Here is a 20,155-nt window from a genome sequence, read left to right as displayed (position 1 = left end):
GTCTCTCTATGTTAATCCTGTAATCTGAGAGCCACTTCAGCACTGCTCCCTCAGCCATGTGACATTAATGCTCCAGAGGCAATGCCTTTGTCATATCTCGACATGCAGTCGTGTAATTTAAATGCACATGAGCACAAACACATCAGAGCAGAATAGCTCTGCTGCTTTAACACTGCAGCTTTGACACCGACTTTCTGATGGCTCTCCATTGACTGGCAGCCAATGGGGACCGATTGATTTTAATCTCCATTAAACCTGCCAGTCAACATTTCTCTCACGGCCTAGTTTTTTTCTGATAAGTGTCCAAGTTATCATCTGTTTACTCATTGTGTGCTCAGGGTGCTATTAAGTAATTGGCACAATGATAGCTATGTATGGTATCCAACTGTGCAAGATACCACTATGCCATTTGTACCACATCTAAACCAGGGAAAATTAGTCACACACCATTTAACATTTCCTTCTTGCTAGGAGAAAAGCCTTAGCAACACACACTAAAGCTACATTACAAAATGTTATTAATGCCACTCTTAATGCTGTTAATGTTGTGACTGTGACCAAATGTGCCTCTGATGTTGAATCATTTTTCATTTGCACAAGTTAGGCAAACTGTTGAAATACTGGTTTGATTGCTGGTTTCTAGCTCAGCAGCTCTGGGCTAAGGTTGTTTTTTGGCAAAATGACTTCCTCCAACCTTATTCTATGTCCTCAGCTTCATTTGCAGCTGTCCATACAAATCCAAAATATTTTTGTCAGTGCAGGGCACAATAATCCTTGGGCTTTTAGTTAAGCATATTGCAGAGAGTGCACTTGGCAAACCATGAACTGTGCCTCCAGTATCAGTGGAGCAGATATAGTTTTCAAAAGAAATGTTGCTGTGTGCAGCAGCATCTTATAGCTGGGTCCATGACCTGGAGTTGCTTTGCGTTGAAAATACTTCGACAAGATGATCATCAAATCGTAAGTCTGATCCATCCCAAATCCTAAATCGGTAAAGAAGATTAAACTTCTGTGCACCAAATACCTTTCTGCTCCGCCCATAACACTGCTACAGCTATACCCTGTATAGCCAACCGTGCTTCTACCAGCTGTGCCATTTTTTTTTTTTTTTTTTTTTTTTTTTTCCCACAAACATCTGATGAAATTATTTGGGCTCTTTAGATGTTGATGCAACAGATGTTTGTGGGTTAGTGGAAAGACATTGTGTAAGAACAGCATTATACTGATGCAATTTTTCTAGGAGAAATACTATTTTTATTAACACCCTGTACACGCTGTAAGGAGTTCAAGAATACTGTTAGATGGATGTCCCTGATGCAAGGAGAGATTCAATGTTTCTCTGAAGGACAAAGGTAGATTATAATTATATTACATATTGTTATCCTGTTGCCAAATCTCCTTAACCAAATCAAGGTAGACGGTGTACAGTGCTGCCAAATATATTCTGTGTATTGATTCTGAGTAGAGTCTTAATACATATGTTGTTCAAGGTTTCCTTGGCCTTACTAAAGAAACACAGGAGAGATTCTCATCTCTTTCAGCATGAATGCAGCCTGTGATTTAGGTCAATATTATTCACTGTAGAAATCAAAAAATTAAAACTACATCTCAAAGCTAGAAACTCCTGAGAGATGCCAGCTGTTGCAGAAGAAGGTATTTCACACATCTGTTTTCAATACACTGCTGTCCACTGTGTTCTCGTTCCAAGGTTGAATTCCTTCTCCAAGTCAAGCACAATCTGGGTTATTAGCATCAGCTTAAAGTTGACCTCTTTTTGTGTGAAAATTAAACAAGGCTACTGATTTATAACAATTAATTTTGGATCGACTTCTGTACCTGTCACTCATGTAGCATCAGGAAAATCTGGCACACTGAGCCTTTTACGGTTAACGGCAGAGAATCCTAAAGAGGTTAATAAACTGACGGAACAAAATCAACAAAGAAAGATATGACAGCTGGATGAAGTGTCAGGTCATCCTTAAATTCTTTAGTTTTCCCTGCACATGTTTAGTAACGTGAGCCTCTTTGTGTTTAGCTTAAGATGCTCTTCTTACTTCTGCCTTTTCTCCAGTGGACCTGACAGTTGTGCAGGTTTTAATGGAGAGGTCTTGGGCAGGCACCATGGGCGGGCTCACACTCACTTCGCAAACACTGGGATTGTTTTTACAGTTTGGACTCATGCCAGGTCACCCGCCAAACCACATGGTCAAGAAAACAACGAGACTATCCACAGACAGAAATCTCCTTCACACAAAGAGAGAAGTGTTTGTTAGGAAATGGGTGGGCGGGTCTAGTTATTGGATGTGTATGAATGAAGGAGTACAGAAGAATCTGGGTTAATCTGTATGCATCTGCCTACAAAAGGCATGTTTCTCTGTTAAAGTCCAGGACTTGATTTATTTCAGGATGAATAGCATTCTTCTTGATCATATGAACAATGGGACTGCTACATGGCACCACCATCAACTTTCAGACTCTTAACATTTCAGACATACTACTACATGGATAATTACTGGATATGACCACTAATTTGGCTGTTACTTCTTGGACAGTTAAGATCAGTTCAGCTGGCTAGGCTGTACGTGACCTGTAATTAAAGATAATCTGTTGCTCCCTCTCAGTTAGAGCAGGTGACAGTGGAACGTGTTGTAGTGTGGGTGTTGTTCAGGGTCACAAGACTCACCTGGCTATGAGAGGAATGTTGTCCTGTTGCAACAAGCCTCTGTTAGGTTCGACACCTTGACCGTCTGACAGACAGCCTCCGGGGACTAATGTGAGCGCAATCAGGTCTCAGAGGGTAAACAATTCCAGCACAAAGTCTTCACAGACATCAGATGGTCTCCATGTTCAAACACTCCCGGTGACCTTCTTCGGATGAGTGAGTCGTGGCATATCCTCTGGCTACTGTAGCTGGATGGGGGACCAGCTTTGTCCCACTCTGGCTCACAAGTTTAAACATAGTTTAGCTAATGGAAAAAAATGGGCAGCTTTGTGTACTAATATGGTCAAAGAAGCCTTTGAAAGGCTTCTTCCCTTCATGCTAGAATAGATGGTGAGTGTGAAGCCAAGCAGCTGCTGCCGAGGCCTCCAGTAGTCAATTTAGAAAAGTCAAGGATGTGTCAAAATAAATATACTATTCAGTGTGTTAATAAAAGAGAGCTGCTGTGTACTTTATCCCACGTGTGGCCATTTGGCCTCAGGCACCGTGTATTTCTAGTGGTACTGTATGCTTTTCATTCACTCTGTTGTATATTTCGGTACGTTTGCTTTCTTTTTTTCTTTAGAAAAGAGTGATTATTGTTAAAGTGGAATACATGTTATGACTAGTATTGTTTGACAGTTTGTCCAGTTAATTGTAGTCTGTTGGCTTTCAAGAGCAAAAAGCAGTGATGTGGACAAGTATCTAGTGCTTCGGATTTGTCAGAGTAGCAGTTCGTTATAAACGCAGTCTGCCTTGAGACAAAATTTTAAAAACCAATTTGTTTAAAAGTTAAATTATATCTTATGTTACTGCTTGTGTTAATTATATCTCTTTTAGAGGTTTGCTCCTTTTGTTGTTGTTAGAATCGGCACATCTTAAAGGAGTTATTTGGTGCTTAAGAATAAAAATGATAGAAGGCGACAAATTTTTCTGGTGGTTGGAAAAAGTTGCTGACATCCGTAATTTAAAAAAAAAATAAAAAAATAAAAATACAGCTGCTGGATAGAGGAAACCCATATGAACCAAAAGTGCCAAAAATGGGACAGTGATGCTATCGGGCCCTATTTAGGTTGACCAAAGACATTGCTATAGGAAATGCCCTCACTTTCTCCTTTGGAAGAAATAACTAGTTTGTTTCCTCGGCTCGCTGAGAATAGCGACCCACAATCTTCGATTACCGCTAAGGACGTGACCTGACCAGACTAAATTTAAAAATGCTTCACACTGAACTTGATGCATTCAGTCTGTGTGGAGCATTTGACTTATAGGAAATCACTGGAAAAGGTCAAGTGAACAGGGTTATAATCTGCTGGGCTATTGGTCACCACGACAAGACGTCCAGACATTTCTGCAGTTCAGCACAACCTCTGTGGTTTATGATGCTGAGCCTCACACCACAGTGTAGGGACAGTGTAGAGATATTTTTGTGGTATGCTGACGACAGCATACTTGCGGATATCTGGACATCTCTTTTTTTATTTCCCAGACAGCAGATATGTCCCTTGTGCACTTGATTTCCTTGTTGAAGATAAACCATCGGGTTAGCGAGCACACTCTGCAACTTTCTTCTCTCTTTGTCACGTTTAACATGATTATTATACTTGTACATGTGTTCCAGGTTGTTCTGGTTTTTTTGGGGGGGGGTTTCCTAGTGAGTTTTGATGTTTGTTTTTCTTTTAAAATCTTACCTTATGTTTTACTTTGAGGCTTTAGCAACAACCTTAGCATCTGTCACCCTTGGCTGAAAGCAGAGAGGCAAATGTTTCAAGCACAGTTCAGTCTGGTCACAGGTCAAAGTACAGTCTGAGTGAGATGACTGAAGGGCTCTGGTCTTAACCTCCTAAGACCCGAACTCTTTCATGGCATGCATTTTTAATTTCTCTTTGATATTGGAGCTGACTGGGACCTGATGAATGTTAAAAACAAAGAATTACCTGATTTTATTTTTATTTTTTTAATTTTTATTATTTTTCTGTTTTTACCTGATTTTTACTCCTGAGAAAAATGAGATCCACATATGAAGACATTCGTTTGAAATTTTGATTGAACAGTGTCAGTATAATGTCCTCGTAAGTCGATATCAGGCTTTTGTAGAGCAAAGTATTTTGGTCCAGGCAACCCCAAATGTGATGTCCACATATGTGGACACCAGGGGCCTGTTCTTCGTACGTCGCTTACTACATCCAAGATCAAATGACACATCCAAGACCAAACCATCGCGCTAACCGTGAGCTCGCTAATCCGGTTCCCCGAACACGCCTGCTGTTGACGATTAGTACAGCTGGACGCAGTAATGTGACATCACTGGGTGTCGTAAAAGGGGCTACGCATCGATAGTAGAAACATTGATCGGCAACCCGCTGATTGGTCGGCGAAAATGTCGAAGGGGGGTGCTCGGTATTTTCCGGCAGCAGAGCAAGAACTCATGAGTGAGGGATTTCAGGAGTTTCAGAGTTTAATTAAAACGCAAGAGAACACTGCAAAGGCTGCAGAAGCAAGGAGAGAGGGCTGGCAGAAAGTTGCTGACAAATCAAACTCGTAGGTAATTTAATAATAATACTGATAATAATGGATTGGGTTCATATAGCGCTTTCCAAGGCACCCAAAGCGCTTTACGATACCACTATTCATTCACTCCCACATTCACACACTGGTGGAGGCAGCTACGGTTGTAGCCAGGCTGCCATATCGCGCCATCGGCCCCTCTGGCCAACACCAGTAGGCGGTAGGGTAGATCTATCATATGACACTATATTGTCCAATATCATATGGCATTATATTATATTATAATATGTTATATTATATCCCCTTTCACATTAGAGCCACAACAGGACCCACAAGAACATGGGAACAAGTAAAAGTGGAATACAGGAGTATTCTACAGAATGGTAATATTTATCTCTTAGATTGCTTTTCGTCTCTTGGCAAGGTAATACTGGCCTGTAATACTCTGTTAGTTTGTTCATAACAGCAACCAAGAAAAGGGCAGAGGAAAAAAAGACAGGTGGTGGTCCTGCACCCCCTCGTCAACAAGTTGGTTAAGTAAATAATACCCTCACGGGAATATCGATATCTCTCAATGAGCACACTGTCGCGCTGAGCTAAAGGATCCTGTCTATCCCGCAATATACGCTGAATTCTGAGGACTCTCCTTATCAATCTTGCACCTTCCGCAATGGGTGGCTCGCGTATACGGACAGGACATGGCTGCGACAGGCTTCCCAAATCCACCTTCGCTTTTATAGCCGTGGTCTCTCATCTTGATTACACGAAGTAATTTACAATTACTACTCTGAAATATGAATTACATCTGTAATAATCACATACATGTAATAGAATGTTAATAGTACATTTCCCTTTTTTAGGAAATGACCTGTATGTATCTGTGTGACATCAATAAAAGGATCAAGTGCTGCATTATCTTTAGTTACATTGATGTTATTTATTTATGGTGAAACAGTGGTGGAATATTGCTGTTGCTTTCGTATAAATGAAGCGGACATACCTGCGTGGCCGCGATCTAATCCCGTTTACATAAAGTAAACCTGCTCCCGAGCAGGTTTACGCTTACGGCTCTGTTGCTATGACAGCAAGTCCCGGATGAGCTTCGGGGAACCGAACGATCCGGGATCACGCGAAATCGTCAACAATCTAATCCAGCTAACTTACTTAGCGAGGTACGAAGAACAGGCCCCAGGTCCTAGGAGGTTAAACAAGACTAAAGATTTAAACTTTGAAAGTTTAGCTGTTACAGATTGTCCCTCAGAGCCAGAGTTTTAACATCACAATGGCACTTGAGGAAGTGTTGGGGAATTTCCAATGTCATCAGGTTTTATCTTGTCATGATTATTAAAATTTGGACTATAAATCTGTCAGTTGGATATTTTTGTCAGAACCAAAGTAGTCAAACAGCAACCTAAAATATACTGTATCTGGTATTTGGGGGGAGGGGTTACTTAAATGATCCCAGATTTGTATTTATTTATTTATTTATTTATTTTTTAAAATAATCTTCCTCTTGTAAAACTTTCATTGATATGCTGAGACGGTCGTCAGCAATGCTGCTCGTTTGGGACAGCTGAACTCTGTGTATTTTTATCTGTGATAGACAGGCAGGGCAGATAGTTGAGTAGGATTGTGCACATTTCCTACGTTACTGTGGAAACTTACAGCTGCTACAGACCAAACCAAATGTGTAGCTTGTACTGCAGCAGCCAGAAAGTAGAGTCACGTGATTGGATCATCAGGAAGATTGAAGCATTGTATATTCCAGTTTGACATAGTCTCTAAATGTTTTAAATCTCCCCCATCATTAGGTCAGTATGCAGACTGATTTGTACAGCAGCTCAGGGATTACTAAAAGGCCTGCTTTAGCTTTCCCCCCTTCACTGACCAAACCAGTCTCTAAAGACCGGAAGGTATCACACACTGCTCGCCACGGTCATTGTAAACACTCCCTTCTAATTACTACTCGTTAGATCTTCAGAGAAAAGCCAATCCTGAATAGGAGGAATTGGACACGAGAAGACCTGAATTTGCTAATCCAGTCAAATTATCTCCCCCCTTTCAAGTGTCACACTCTCATTGCAGGGCTCTATTGAGTAAATGATATAACCGAGTCTTTTGGGGGCAGAGGACATTGTACTTTTCTTTCAAAAATCATGACCCTACCTCATTAAACATTAGCAGAATCAGAGGTTCATGTTGTAGTACAGTACAATTGTGGCTGGAAGCTTGCTGTGGTTTAATTGAAGAGAACAGAAATTATCAGTCTTTGTTTTTAGCACTTTTCAAATTGTCTTAATTGTGTTTTATTCTTTTTGAAAAGCCAGTTTAACTATGCAGCACAGTGGGGTGGTGGCTAGCTCTGTTGCCTCACAGTAAGACGGTCCTGAGTTTCCTAAGCTATACTGAGTTTGACTCCACCATCTGGCCAAGATCTTTCTCTGTGGCATGCACTCTAACTGGGTACTCTGGCTTCCTCCTTCAGTCCAAAAACAGTAAGCCACTTTTATGCAGTTAGTTGGGTCAGGTTAATTGGTGATTCTAAATTGCCCACAAAAAATTGAATTGAATGTGAGTGGAAATGGTTGTTTGCCTCTCTGTGTTATCCCTGTGTCAGATTGGCAATCTGTCCAATGATAGCTGGGATAGGATAAGGATAAGTGGAAGAGAATGGATGGATGGACAGTTTAACTAATGTGGTCAATACGTCACTCTAATTTGGTCAAGACTCACTGTCCCCTCTTTGTGTCTACAGTGCTCTCTGACGGAGACCAAACTCTGAGGTGGAGGAGGCTGTAAAGAGGTCCTGAAGGAGCCTCCCCCCCTCCCTGCCTGACCAGTTAGACATTGGATCGCCATGCCTCCTCGGAAGCGTGGTGGGGGTAGCAGTGGTGGCGGCGGTCGCAGCGGCTTCTCCGCCATCTTCTGTTGTTTTAACAACAGAGACCATCCAGAGATCACCTACAAACTGCGGGATGACTTTGCTCTGCAGTCCATGGAGCCATCACTGCCCATGCCGGGAAATGATGAGCTGGATAGCATGTTCGCCGAGTTGGTGGTAAGACACTGTTCCATTTAGTTTTTTGTTTTTTGCACATCTAAACACTTACAGAAATCAGTAGGTAATCCTGATGTGTCTTATTCAGGATTACTTACTGGAACTTTTATTGTCATGAAAGTATTAAAAATAAAGGTTTCTAGCAAGTTTGAATTCCAGCGCTTCTTTAAAATAAAAGGCCAGTACTTAGCACTGTATCACTGGGCCACCTTGGGATAATTATGACCTTTAAAAACCACCCTATCATACAAATCAAGACAATTTACAATGAAATACTTGAAATATTTTCCAAACTGACTTAAGTGGATGTTTTAAATTGGCTCTAAAATATATTCTTACTACATTGTTTACCCTGTCTGTTACATTTTAAGGCATTCCCAAATAAACTGCCACTTCCTCCCAGTTTAAACTTACACTAACTTGTGAATAACAGGGCCAGACTGCCTTTTTTCCCTGTCTTATTGTCACTTCTAATTTGTCGTGCCCTCCTCTCGCTCTCTCTTCTGGCCCCGTTTCCTCTCTCATGGTTGCCACAGTAATCTAAGCATGACATTTTTGCACATCAATAGGCCTTATTCAGGAGCTCTTAATGCCTCGGCCTCCTCCATCTGCTAATTGCTTGTTTTTGTCTACCACTCTTTATGAAGACATAATTGAGTACGTTGAGTGTAACGACAAAGAGGCTTTCAGTTGCTCTGTTTACTAGAAGAAAACAGCCACGTGCTTTTCTTTTCACCCAGTATGAGCCACCATGTGCTTGTATAATCAGAATGGGTTTGCTGGGGGGAAAAAAAGACTCATGTTGGGGAAACAGATTTTGAACATCTGCTCTGTTACGATCAGTTAAACTCGACCTTTGAATTTGAAATTTACTCAGACAGTCAGGTGAAGCTACTTTTCCTATCATGCGTTCATACCCAACATAAAACACATACATGCTTTTTATGATTTAGGGAGTAATTGAGTCATTTCCCCAAACACACGTGGCCCTTTTACTGAGGATGTCAATAGGGACTTGATCATTGCACATATTGATTCACCAGGCCTACATTATTTAGCAAATGAAACCCCCAAAGGCACGTCCCATGATGACTAGTTGTCATTAAAATATTTTGCAATTATTCTGTTGGGTAAACTGCGTTAACATAATCTCTATTTCTCTATAACTTCCACTGCCTCTTTCACATATAGTCATTCAGCTACAGTTCAGCACAAAAAGCCCATAAATCCCTCAGATAAGTTACAGATCTTGCTGATAATGTCTCAGTCAGTTTTTTTTCCTGGTATTTAGTCAAACGCTTCCCAAAAGCACCCTTTACGCGCCTCTGTGAAATGTCTTTTATGCGTTGTGACACATGTTGTTTCCAGATGTTTGTTACCACATGTTGAGCAGGCAAACCACACCTTATCTTTTCCCCATTACTCACACATCTAAAGCCGGGAAGACATCTGATTTGTTTCAAAATCGCACTGAATATATGATGAGACCATCCAGTGATACTATGAAGAGATTGAGCTAAAAACAGCTAACAGAGCTGCTCTTCACTTATGTTTTGTTTGGTTTGATGTCAGTTGTTTGTAAATTTGCAGGATGATGGTTTTGAGAAAGATGCTCGATATTTTAACACTCGAGTTATCAATACGGGTTTCATAATCTAACGTTCAGCGATTTGTTACTGTGACTCAGCACCAACATTTCTTAACCTTTTTCTTCTTTTTCATCTTCATTTTGCAGGATGAGCTTGATCTTACAGAGAAACACAGGGAAGCCATGTTCGCACTGCCTGCAGAGAAGAAATGGCAAATCTACTGCAGCAAAAAGAAGGTAAACAGATCTCTGTTGGCTGCATAGCACATTACACTGTATCAGCCTTCATAGACTCGCTGCTGTCTGCCTTTTTTTTTTTTTGGGGGGGGGGCTACAAATATCCCAGTAGCCAATTTTATGTAATCTCCTCCCTCATTGATTTGTTGATCCCTTGAGCTGTGTGTTTTCTGAGTCTTTTATCGCTGGATCCCTATGCTTACTGCAGACCATTTTATTTTGATGTAGTGAATATGTCACTGCTTACAGTAATATTCAGGACAGCATTGTGAACCACCTTTTGCTAATTTAATAGTGTGCCTCCTTAGGAATTCAACTTGACAGATAATTAAAATATAAAGGGTAGTTGAAAGGGTGTGTTAATGGAAACTAGCAGTTAAAGTTGACGTACGTCTGTACTGGTTTTAATCTCTCACAAAAGAGGGAAGTGGCTAAATAACATGAGGGAAGTTTGATACTACGCCAGTGCAGTATATTTAAGGCTTCTGCCAGAAACCGGTTAGTCTGCAGTGTTCTCATCTAAATTATCAAACCATTCCTGTAATGTAGAGGCTTCGGTACTATGCCTTCCCCACAGTACTGAAGTAGTTCTGGTATCTGCAATATTTTGCTTTAAGAAATAAGTAACTTACATTTCAGACTTTATTAGGATCAAAACTTGGGCTCATTTTCATTGCATCTGCCTACTGTTTGTATAGCCAATTAATGTATTGCTTATGCAAGCCATTATCAGTCAAACAGATAGCTAAACATTTCAAACAAAGCACATCATTCCCATTCCACAAAGTGCTTGTAATATCCCAGCATTAATCCCCTGTTCTGTTATACATCTCTTGAGTTACAGTCACTTTCTCCCTCGCTACAAAGTAAATCTTTTCTACTTAAAAAGAGCTCCTTTGTGAATAACTTCCTTGAGCGGATGCTACATGAGGTGCATATAAAAATAGTGCGTAGAGGGAGTAAAGCGAAAGCTAAATCTGGCCTCCTACATTAGATAATCCACTAACAGGGAAGGTACTGTCAGAAATGATGAAGTTCTGAAGATTTCAAAGGTCCTATTTTTTTCCCTTTAAATTTTGACAGCGCATTTCCTCCCACACAGCGTGGTTTTTCTCTTCTTCTCTTCCTGCCTGATTCAAAAATGAAGAAACCTTGGCATATTTTTGATTTAATTTTTTTTTTTAAATTCTCTTTTAGGTAACACACCTATCCCATCAAAGCATTCATGTAGACACAACATATACTCTACTACTCTGTGATAGTGTCGTGTTTCATTATGGCCTTCCGGATAAAAGGAACGTCAGCTGTTTCTCCACATAATAACAACTCATCCTCAGTATGCAGGAAAATGCAGACGCCTGTTCTGGTTTAGCTCAGTGCAAGTTCAGCTACCTCTTAATGTGCCCACACATTTTTACAGCAGTGTTTCAAGGCCAAAGGTATGAGGGTGTAGGATATCCTGTCCTGACTAGTATGCAGACGGGCCATGCAGATTTATTAATCTTTTCCTACATCTGGTAACAAACTGGATGGTGAGGAGTACTGGGATTTAGCCAGATGGATTGGATATTTAGATTGTGTGTGTGTGTGTGTGTGTGTGTGTGTGTGTGTGTGTGTGTGTGTGTGTGTACTATATAAATCCCCAGATAAAACAGCTGCAGAAAGGCATAGATGTTATTAGGCCAGAACAGCAGAGCAAAAAAAAAAAATCACCGTTGTTTGAAATGTCAGTTTTCTTCCTGAATGTAAATGCTTTTGCTTTAGCCAGCCCAGAGAGTTTAAATATGCATGAAACAAATGTAGCTCTTGGTAATGAATTGAATAGGTGCGTTTCCCAAAATGTCAAATTACTCCTTGTAAAGATTTGTGTTTGAGCCAAAAGTGTGTATTCATGTTGATGGATAATTTCTTTGCAGAAATGGTACGTTTCCAGCACAGTTAAGTTACTGGATATGACGAGAAGCTCGAGGAGCCACGTCAAATTTTCCTCTTTCACTGGACACATACTTTAAGTATAGGTACACTTATGGCTTACTTTAGCTGCAGACAGCATCAACTAGTCAGTCACAACAAGGCAAGTGATGGAGAGTGCTGCATGCTCCTGCATCTACTGTGCCCCAGTTAGTGGCCTTATTTCAGTAGCATCACAGTGCACCTTAAAAATAAACCTCAGAATCGTTGCTTTACTTCTTTTGTGTTAAAGGGAAGTTGGGGGAGGATTTAGGTGAGTCAACCCTTTTTAAATGCAGTGTGGACCTACAGAATAAGGGTGAGGGAGGAGAGACAGAACAGACATCAATATTGCTGACTCTGCAGCAAACTTTGGCTCCAACTCAGATAAAAACTCACCATCAGAGATTCAGAGAGGAAGGGTGCGTGCGTGCGTGCGTGCGTGCGTGCGTGCGTGTGTGTGTGCGTGCGCATGCAGAGAAAAGAGGAAGCACTTAGTTGTCCAAAGCAAACAGGAAGGCTTCACTTCCACAGGTGCTTCTTTTGTATGTGAGCAGCGGGTGGGTGAGTGAGGGGGTGATAAGGAGGAAGATGGGTCATTATCGGGGCACTCAAAGCCCAAGTGATGAGGGTGCTCTTTTTCCACCAGTTGCTTCTTGGCTTCAGAAGTCAAGCTGGATGTGGAGGAGATAAGTCATTCAAAGCTTTAGCTGTTTAGTTTGGCCAGACACCTGAGCTGATGAAATCATGCTGTAGAGAATCAATCTGCTTCCTGTCTCTTGTCTTTTGTCCATTTTCTTCAAGGCTACATCATCTGCCAAGAAGATGATTTACTGATCTGGTTGTCAGCAAAGATTTTTTTTTTTTTTTGTTGGGTTTCAGATTTTAACGTGAGGAAAAAAGAAAAGTTTAACTTCTAACTTCTTGAGTTCTGAAACGGGCTAACTATTAAATGCACAGTTTAAGATTTCGTAATGTGTCTCTGACCTTTATTTTTTTCAAATGTGAAAAAAAACAAACCCCTCAAAATACACTCCTAGCCTGTCATCATAACTCTAAATAAACTGTGGGTATTTTATATTTTGAAGACCGCTGACTTAGAAGTTAAAGGAGTAACTCTTTAAAATGTAAAAGTGGTCCCACCTCTGCGTCTCCTTCGCCTCTTCAAACTGACTGGACATTTTCCAGGACCCATCTGGTCAAGCTGGCACTGGTCTTGAGTGGAACAGCAGGATCAGTCCTTCCTGTCACAGCACAAACCTTGCAGACCAGCCAAGGCCCACAGTTTCGACCAAGAGCGGCCAAATCTCTACAGGCTCGCTTTATTAACCGACGCCCAATTAGTTTCTGATGGTCACAGTTCACTTGTGCCTAATGGAGCATGAGGTAAACTGAAAGCCAAGAAAGCTTTTATGTACATGCCAAGGTTAGCTTCAAGTCACTTTAACCTCAGTGCTTTAGTAGTCTTTTTAAGTCAAATATGAAATCATCTCAGAAGTGCCTAGCAAGTTTTTTGTTTTTTGTTTCCCTCCCCCTCCTTTAAACTTGCAATGCAAACGTGCCCGTGAGCAAGATTAATCTCACCATAAGTCAGGCCATGTCCTTAATCCACGGTTTAAACATGCATTTGCTAATCTCACGATTTTCTCAAGCAGCTGTGCACTCGTGTTTTGGCATTTTTCACCACCTCCTGAAACTTAGTGAAGCTCTGGAGGATAAAATAGCTTGAATATCTGTGTCGCCCTACTTTGAGCTCTCGATTCGTTTTTGGCTGGTGGCTATTTAAGCTCCAGTCCGTCTGTTCCCTGTCCATTTGTCTGTGTTTGTGTGCATCGTGTCTTTCAAAGCCAATCAATCTGAAAAGTGACGGAAAGAGGGGGAAAAAAATAATTTGCTTTGAAGTTAGACTTCAGGGTATTTGAACATGTGACATGAACCAAATAACTTTTCTTCTCATGTGAAATATGTCCTTCCAAACCACATTCTTATGTAACTTTGAAAAATGAAAATCATACCCAGTTAATATTTATGAGCTAATGCCTCATGTTTTCCTTCATTTTAATTTTCTTGTCTACTTTAATGACAGTGAAATGTATTTCATTTTTCTGTTTTTCAGGAACAAGAAGAAAACAAAAGTGCAACTAGCTGGCCAGAATATTACATTGATCAGCTCAATTCAATGGCAGCTGTAAGTAGTAACATGAGCGAGATGTCTTTTTTTTGAATTTACTAAATGGTCTTTTCTTTTATGTAATGTAGTGATGAGATATGATGACTTTTAAACATTTTGCACGTTTGTGGTGCTGAAATATCACGACCAGATTTTTACACTTTTTTTTTTTTTTTTCCTTATTGACATTTGTTTTGTTTTTTGTGACCTGTTTATCATTAAGAAAATTAACTTTATTTTGGCCTCAGATCTTTATGATGTTCAATCTTTTGCTGAACAGAGAAAGACGCTCCTCGCTCTGGAGAAAGAGGATGAGGAGGAGAGGAACAAAACTATAGAGAACTTGAAGACGGCTCTGAGAACCCAACCTATGAGGTGACCAAAAAGTTTAGAACAGCAAATAAATACACTCACATCCACATTAAAAACTATGGCAGATCCTAGGGATGAAAAACAAATGAACACATTAAATTATAACAGCTTGTGGTATAGAGCCTCAGTTTTAAGGCTACATGACTATCAGGTAAGTATCTGATGTTGCACACTACCAAGACGCAGTAAATAAACTGGAGGTCTGTAGCGTGCAAGCTGATAACTGTTGATATATTTTTCTTTTTCATGTGCCCAGATAGTTTATGTATCTAAACTCAGCCCCCCCCCCTTTTTAAATGTCACCTGTCATCATATCTCCTGTTATTAACCTCCATCGCTGCATCTGTCGCTCTTTTCAGCTCCTCATACTCGTATGGAAATGCACCCTTTAAAAATTGAACACCTGTAAAGGTTTTTCATTGATATAAAAGAACATTAAAGGAGACCCTCTCATTTTCAACACTTACTGAATATGAATTCATTGTACTGCAAGAATACACAAGGACACAAGGAACATTCACTGCAGTTTTAACCCAAAAACTTGGGTATTATCGATGCACTATACTTCTATGGTATAGTTAGTATTTCCTTAAGCGCTAAGATCATCTCTGTAAACCGCAATGACGTCTCTGTTCAGGTTTGTGACTCGATTTATTGATCTGGATGGCCTGACGTGTATCCTGAACTTCCTGAAAAGCATGGACTATGACACCACAGAATCACAGATCCACACGTCTCTCATCGGCTGCATCAAAGCTCTGATGAACAACTCGCAGGGCCGCGCCCACGTCCTCGCTCACTCCGAGAGCATCAACATCATCGCCCAGAGCCTGGCCACAGAAAACATTAAGACAAAGGTGGCGGTCTTGGAGATCATGGGTGCTGTATGTCTGGTGCCTGGCGGGCACAAAAAAATCCTGGAGTCAATGCTGCATTACCAGCGTTTCGCCTGCGAGAGGACACGCTTCCAGGTGGGTGGGAGGCGTAAAGCAATTTAAAAGCAACATTGCTTGAAAGTATTAATCATCTGTAATGGATTTTCATCTCTCAGACACTTGTAAATGATCTGGACCGGAGTACGGGGCGGTACAGAGATGAGGTCAGCTTGAAAACAGCCATCATGTCCTTTATTAATGCTGTGCTGAGTCAAGGAGCTGAAGAGGTAATATATACTGTTTTCATGCATCTTTTCACACAGGAGTCACTTATTCAAGAGGCTCTTTAAAGCACTGCTTGCATCAGTATCTTACTGCTGTTTTTCCCCCCGTTTTAGACTAGTTTGGAATTCCGTATTCACCTCCGATATGAATTTCTTATGCTGGGGATCCAACCTGTGATCGATAAGCTACATTCTCATGAAAACGCCACGTTAGACAGGTGAGGTGCAACTTCACTTTAAAACATAATCTCTTCCAAAGTGGTGTCTGTAAACATTTACAGATCAGTCGAACAGCTAAAGAAGTACACAAGCACACATACTGTGAGTCAAAACCTCGGCTTTAAACTCTACACATTATCCTGGAACTCTACCCCCAACAACAACAACACAGTAGATTTCAAAGTCTTTCCAACTAATGCGTGTCAACATTAATACTCTGATCTTTCTAAGCTGTAAGTGTGCGAGTTCATCACTTAATTCTCTGTGACACTTTCAGGCATTTAGACTACTTTGAGATGCTGCGGAATGATGATGAGCTGGCTGTGTCAAAACGTTTTGAGTCGGTAAGGAAAAGAAACATCTCTCCCTTACTCATCATGTGAGGAACAAATGTTTATTCATTTGGGGTTTTTTTATGCTTCTTATCCAGGTACATGTAGACACCAAAAGTGCCACGCAAGTTTTTGATCTCATCCGGAAGAAGATGAGCCACACTGATGCATATCCGCACTTTATGTCTGTCCTGCATCACTGTCTGCTCATGCCACGTAAGTTTAGTTGTTTGTGACTGGACAAACAGGCTTGATAAATATTATATAATAAGAATGTTGACTTTGTCCTGATTAGTCAGTCCAGAAGGTGGATTAGCACATTCCCAGCCAAACTAAAGCTGTATTCATTCAGACGCTAATATTTAGTTCCGTCAGAGGTGTGGACTCGAGTCACATGACTTGGACTCGAGTCAGACTCGAGTCATTAATTTTATGACTTTAGACTTGACTTGAAAAAATGTTCTAAGACTTGTGACTTGACTTGGACTTTTACACCAATGACTTGGGACTTGAATTGGACTTGAACCGGTTTACTTGAAAAGACTTGATATTTTACCCCAAATATAAAATTTAACATGCATATTATATAGAGATTGAAAATGTGACGTCATTCACGGGTAGAACCGCAAATGATTCTGGGAACTCGTGGCAAGAGGTACTAGCGCACGCAGGCTTTCAATTAAAATCAGTTATACAGCGATAAAAAGAAACACAAAAATATCAAGAAGCTGTTGTATTATTAACTGCAATAGCCGGTCGCATGACAGCCACGGGAAGCCGACGGGTAAAGAGATCGGTTGTTATCGGATTACGTCGTTGAAGAGAAATTGTTCATGTTTCCGAAGTAACAAAGACGCGACGGATGGCCTGGATTGCAGCCATTCAAAGATCAAATATAACGTCCCAGAACACTCCAGCTCACAGGTTAGTCTGCTCCAAGCATTTACACGAAGGTCAGTCTGCTGTTGTAGTTAATACGTCATTTTCATAACATAATTGGTGATATAGGTTACAAGCAAGTCTGGCGCTGAACAGAAATTGTCGCGCTATGCTCCTTTGTTTATTGTGCATAAATAGTGAATTGTCCTGACACAATATTGCGTTTCGCTTCTGTTATTATGGTACATTGACAAAAACATATACTTTTATTCACAGGATAAAACAGTTTTTTTGTATCACTAATTGCCCAGTACGATTACAGCATACAGTATTATTGTCACTGCTACATTTCTGACTGTGATGCTACCAGAAATTATTTCCACTACTAATTAATTACCGTTGAACTCAAAGGTCCTATTAATAAACGGTTAAGGAATGTGTATTTATGATGACGATTTGTGAGACTGGTAAACTTATGATACGTACGATGGTCTTTCGTTCTACACGGTGCATTTCATGGTCCCTGCACCCATCCGTCGGTAAACTGTACCTGGGCTTGTTGCAGTGACCTGAAGTTACTAAACTTCATGAGTGTATGCACTCACTCCAAGAACCGTATAATTATAAATATGCATATAAATATGCTAAGATGAGATAGCTGACTTCATCTAACTAGCAAATGTTGTCCAGGCTACGTTGGTGATACAGTTTTTTTTAATGTGTATGATATTTTTGTCATGCGATTTTAAAGCTGGTCCTACAACCGCATCCAAGAATAACATGCAGCTTATCTCAGAACTGTCGGTGAAAATTATTCTTGGAGCTAGGTTTAATTGAGCTGCATTTTAAAGAGGTGCAATTTCACAATTTGTGTATATTTTCTAAGTTCACTATTTTGTCATGTGTTGAGAAAAACACAGATTTAAAAATTACATGGTCTAATATTTACATTTAGCATAACTGCAACATTATTTTTTCGTTTGTTTTTTTTAAAGACTCGAAAGGACTTGAAATTCAAAGTTTCAGACTTGTGACTTGACTCGGACTTTTACACCAGTGACTTGAGACTCGACTCTGACTTGCCTGACATTACTTGAGACTTGAGGATAAAGACTTGAGACTTGAGGATAAAGACTTGAGACTTGCAAAACAATGACTTGGTCCCACCTCTGAGTTCCGTAACTATTTTCCCTACCTCTCACTTTCAATGGATTTGAAGTGAAAGAGCCACTAAAGACACGACTGCGCGAGGCTTTTTGCTTTAACTCTCACTCCTCTATTCTGTGTTTTTCAGGCATTTTTTTTGAAGAAATGAAAATGGGAGTGAGCCGCAACCAGTGATGTGGTTTCACCCCAGTGTTAGCAATAATCTGCAAACTTAGGAAGGAAAAATAAAACAATTATATATTAAATTTGATGCAGTGCACTTTTAATTTCCACAGTAAAGTATAACAGCAGTACCGCATGTTGTGCACTGTGAGTTTATAAGGCACCAGTTAACATCTTGTCCCCATATGACTGATGAAATTTCACCAATCAGTAAGAAATAAATTTGTCATCTTGTTGTAGCCTTTAATTATTTTGCCTCATTTAGGCTATCTAACCACTGTGGATCCAAGTGTAATCAGTATTTTCTCCGATAACACTGAATGGAAGAAACATGAGTAATGGGAAATTTGCTTTCTTTGCTCTCTTTCTTTCCGTGTCCAGACAAGAGAAGTGGAAACACTGTACAGTACTGGCTGCTATTGGACCGCATCGTCCAGCAGATGGTCTTGCAGAATGATAAAGGTCATGACCCTGACGTCACACCACTGGAGAATTTTAACGTGAAGAATGTTGTCCGGATGTGAGTGCACCGATTTTCCTCTGCACAGACGGACACGTAAACATGGAACGGATTGAAGAATGTAGAACAGGGCTGAAGTAGAAATCCATGTGTTTGACAGCGTTGGTTCAAAAATAGCTCCCCTTTTATGTTCAGAAAAACAATCAGTGAAGTCGTTCGCGGAGATGCTGTAAGTAATTACGTGTGTCATTCTCTCTGCAGGCTGGTCAATGAAAATGAGGTCAAACAGTGGAAGGAGCAGGCAGAGAAAATGAGAAAAGGTGTGTGCGATTATAAATGCAATGGGACAATTTTCTTACCAATGAAAATCACGTTTTAATAAAATCTTGCTTTAATTTCCCCATCACAGAGCACCATGAGCTGCAACAGAAGTTTGAGAAGAAGGAGCGTGAATGTGACGCCAAGACCCAGGAGAAAGAGGACATGATGCAGACTCTCAACAAGATGAAAGAGAAGCTGGAAAAAGAGAGCAACGAGCAGAAAAATGTCAAACAGCAAGTGGCTGAACTCACCGCACGACTGCATGAGCTCAGCACCGTATGTTTCCCTTTAAAGTACTTTGCAATTACAATTACCTTCAAATGAAAACCTTAATGAGTAGGATGATGGACTCTGACAGCCAGCGGCGGTCCAGAATAATCATATGACCTAATCTAAGAAGTTAGGAGTAGTCCTTTAGATATCACAATGTGATCTAAATTTATTAAAACCTCAAAATTAAGCAGTTTAAGTTTTTTTGTTTTTTCTAGATGAAAAGCAGAAATGAAAAAATGAACCATTTTTAACTTCTGTCTGATTAAAGGTCAGGTTGAAGGGAACACTTCTGTTTATTTTCATATATTTCATATATACTGTTACTGTGGCCCTGAGTTCAAACACATGCAAGCCCACAAATTACAATGGAAATTGAGTAAAACATAAAAGAAATAGAAAATGTTCACAAAAAACCTTATAAAACAAAAGTGTTTTCGGGGTGACAACAATGTGACAGAACAGCTCTCGAGGGGACAAGCTACTGAATGACTAATAGCAATCACCTATCTATGCATGAGTCATGCGATTAAAATGCACATTACCCGCATCTTTTTGTTCCTCACAACGATGAAAACTGTTAAGAAAAAAAAACAGAGCTTCCT

General features: G+C 40.3%; 1 protein-coding gene across 5 annotated transcripts in view; it reads left to right on the top strand.

Annotated features, from left to right (window-relative positions):
* The window catches only part of daam1b (dishevelled associated activator of morphogenesis 1b), a 47,295-nt gene that overhangs the window by 19,150 nt on the left and 7,990 nt on the right, over positions 1 to 20,155 (top strand). For all 5 annotated transcript variants that reach the window (XM_086264000.1, XM_086263996.1, XM_086263998.1 and 2 more), the window contains exons 2-13: positions 7,962 to 8,264; positions 10,000 to 10,089; positions 14,156 to 14,227; positions 14,490 to 14,584; positions 15,219 to 15,552; positions 15,633 to 15,743; positions 15,855 to 15,958; positions 16,237 to 16,303; positions 16,390 to 16,507; positions 18,881 to 19,019; positions 19,221 to 19,279; positions 19,369 to 19,556. In XM_086264000.1, coding sequence (XP_086120126.1) covers positions 8,064 to 8,264; positions 10,000 to 10,089; positions 14,156 to 14,227; positions 14,490 to 14,584; positions 15,219 to 15,552; positions 15,633 to 15,743; positions 15,855 to 15,958; positions 16,237 to 16,303; positions 16,390 to 16,507; positions 18,881 to 19,019; positions 19,221 to 19,279; positions 19,369 to 19,556 — 1,578 coding nt within the window. In that variant the 5' untranslated portion in view covers positions 7,962 to 8,063. The remainder of the gene's footprint in view (positions 1 to 7,961; positions 8,265 to 9,999; positions 10,090 to 14,155; positions 14,228 to 14,489; positions 14,585 to 15,218; positions 15,553 to 15,632; positions 15,744 to 15,854; positions 15,959 to 16,236; positions 16,304 to 16,389; positions 16,508 to 18,880; positions 19,020 to 19,220; positions 19,280 to 19,368; positions 19,557 to 20,155) is intronic.

Source organism: Aulonocara sp. 'chitande type north' Nkhata Bay, linkage group LG15, assembly GCF_057382095.1.
Source record: "Aulonocara sp. 'chitande type north' Nkhata Bay isolate Kocher_YH1m ecotype deep benthic linkage group LG15, A_spYH_male_GT1.1, whole genome shotgun sequence".
Taxonomy (NCBI): Eukaryota; Metazoa; Chordata; class Actinopteri; order Cichliformes; family Cichlidae; genus Aulonocara; species Aulonocara sp. 'chitande type north' Nkhata Bay.
The sequence above is the reverse complement of the archived record's forward strand: the minus strand, read 5'-3'. Positions and strand labels throughout refer to the sequence as shown.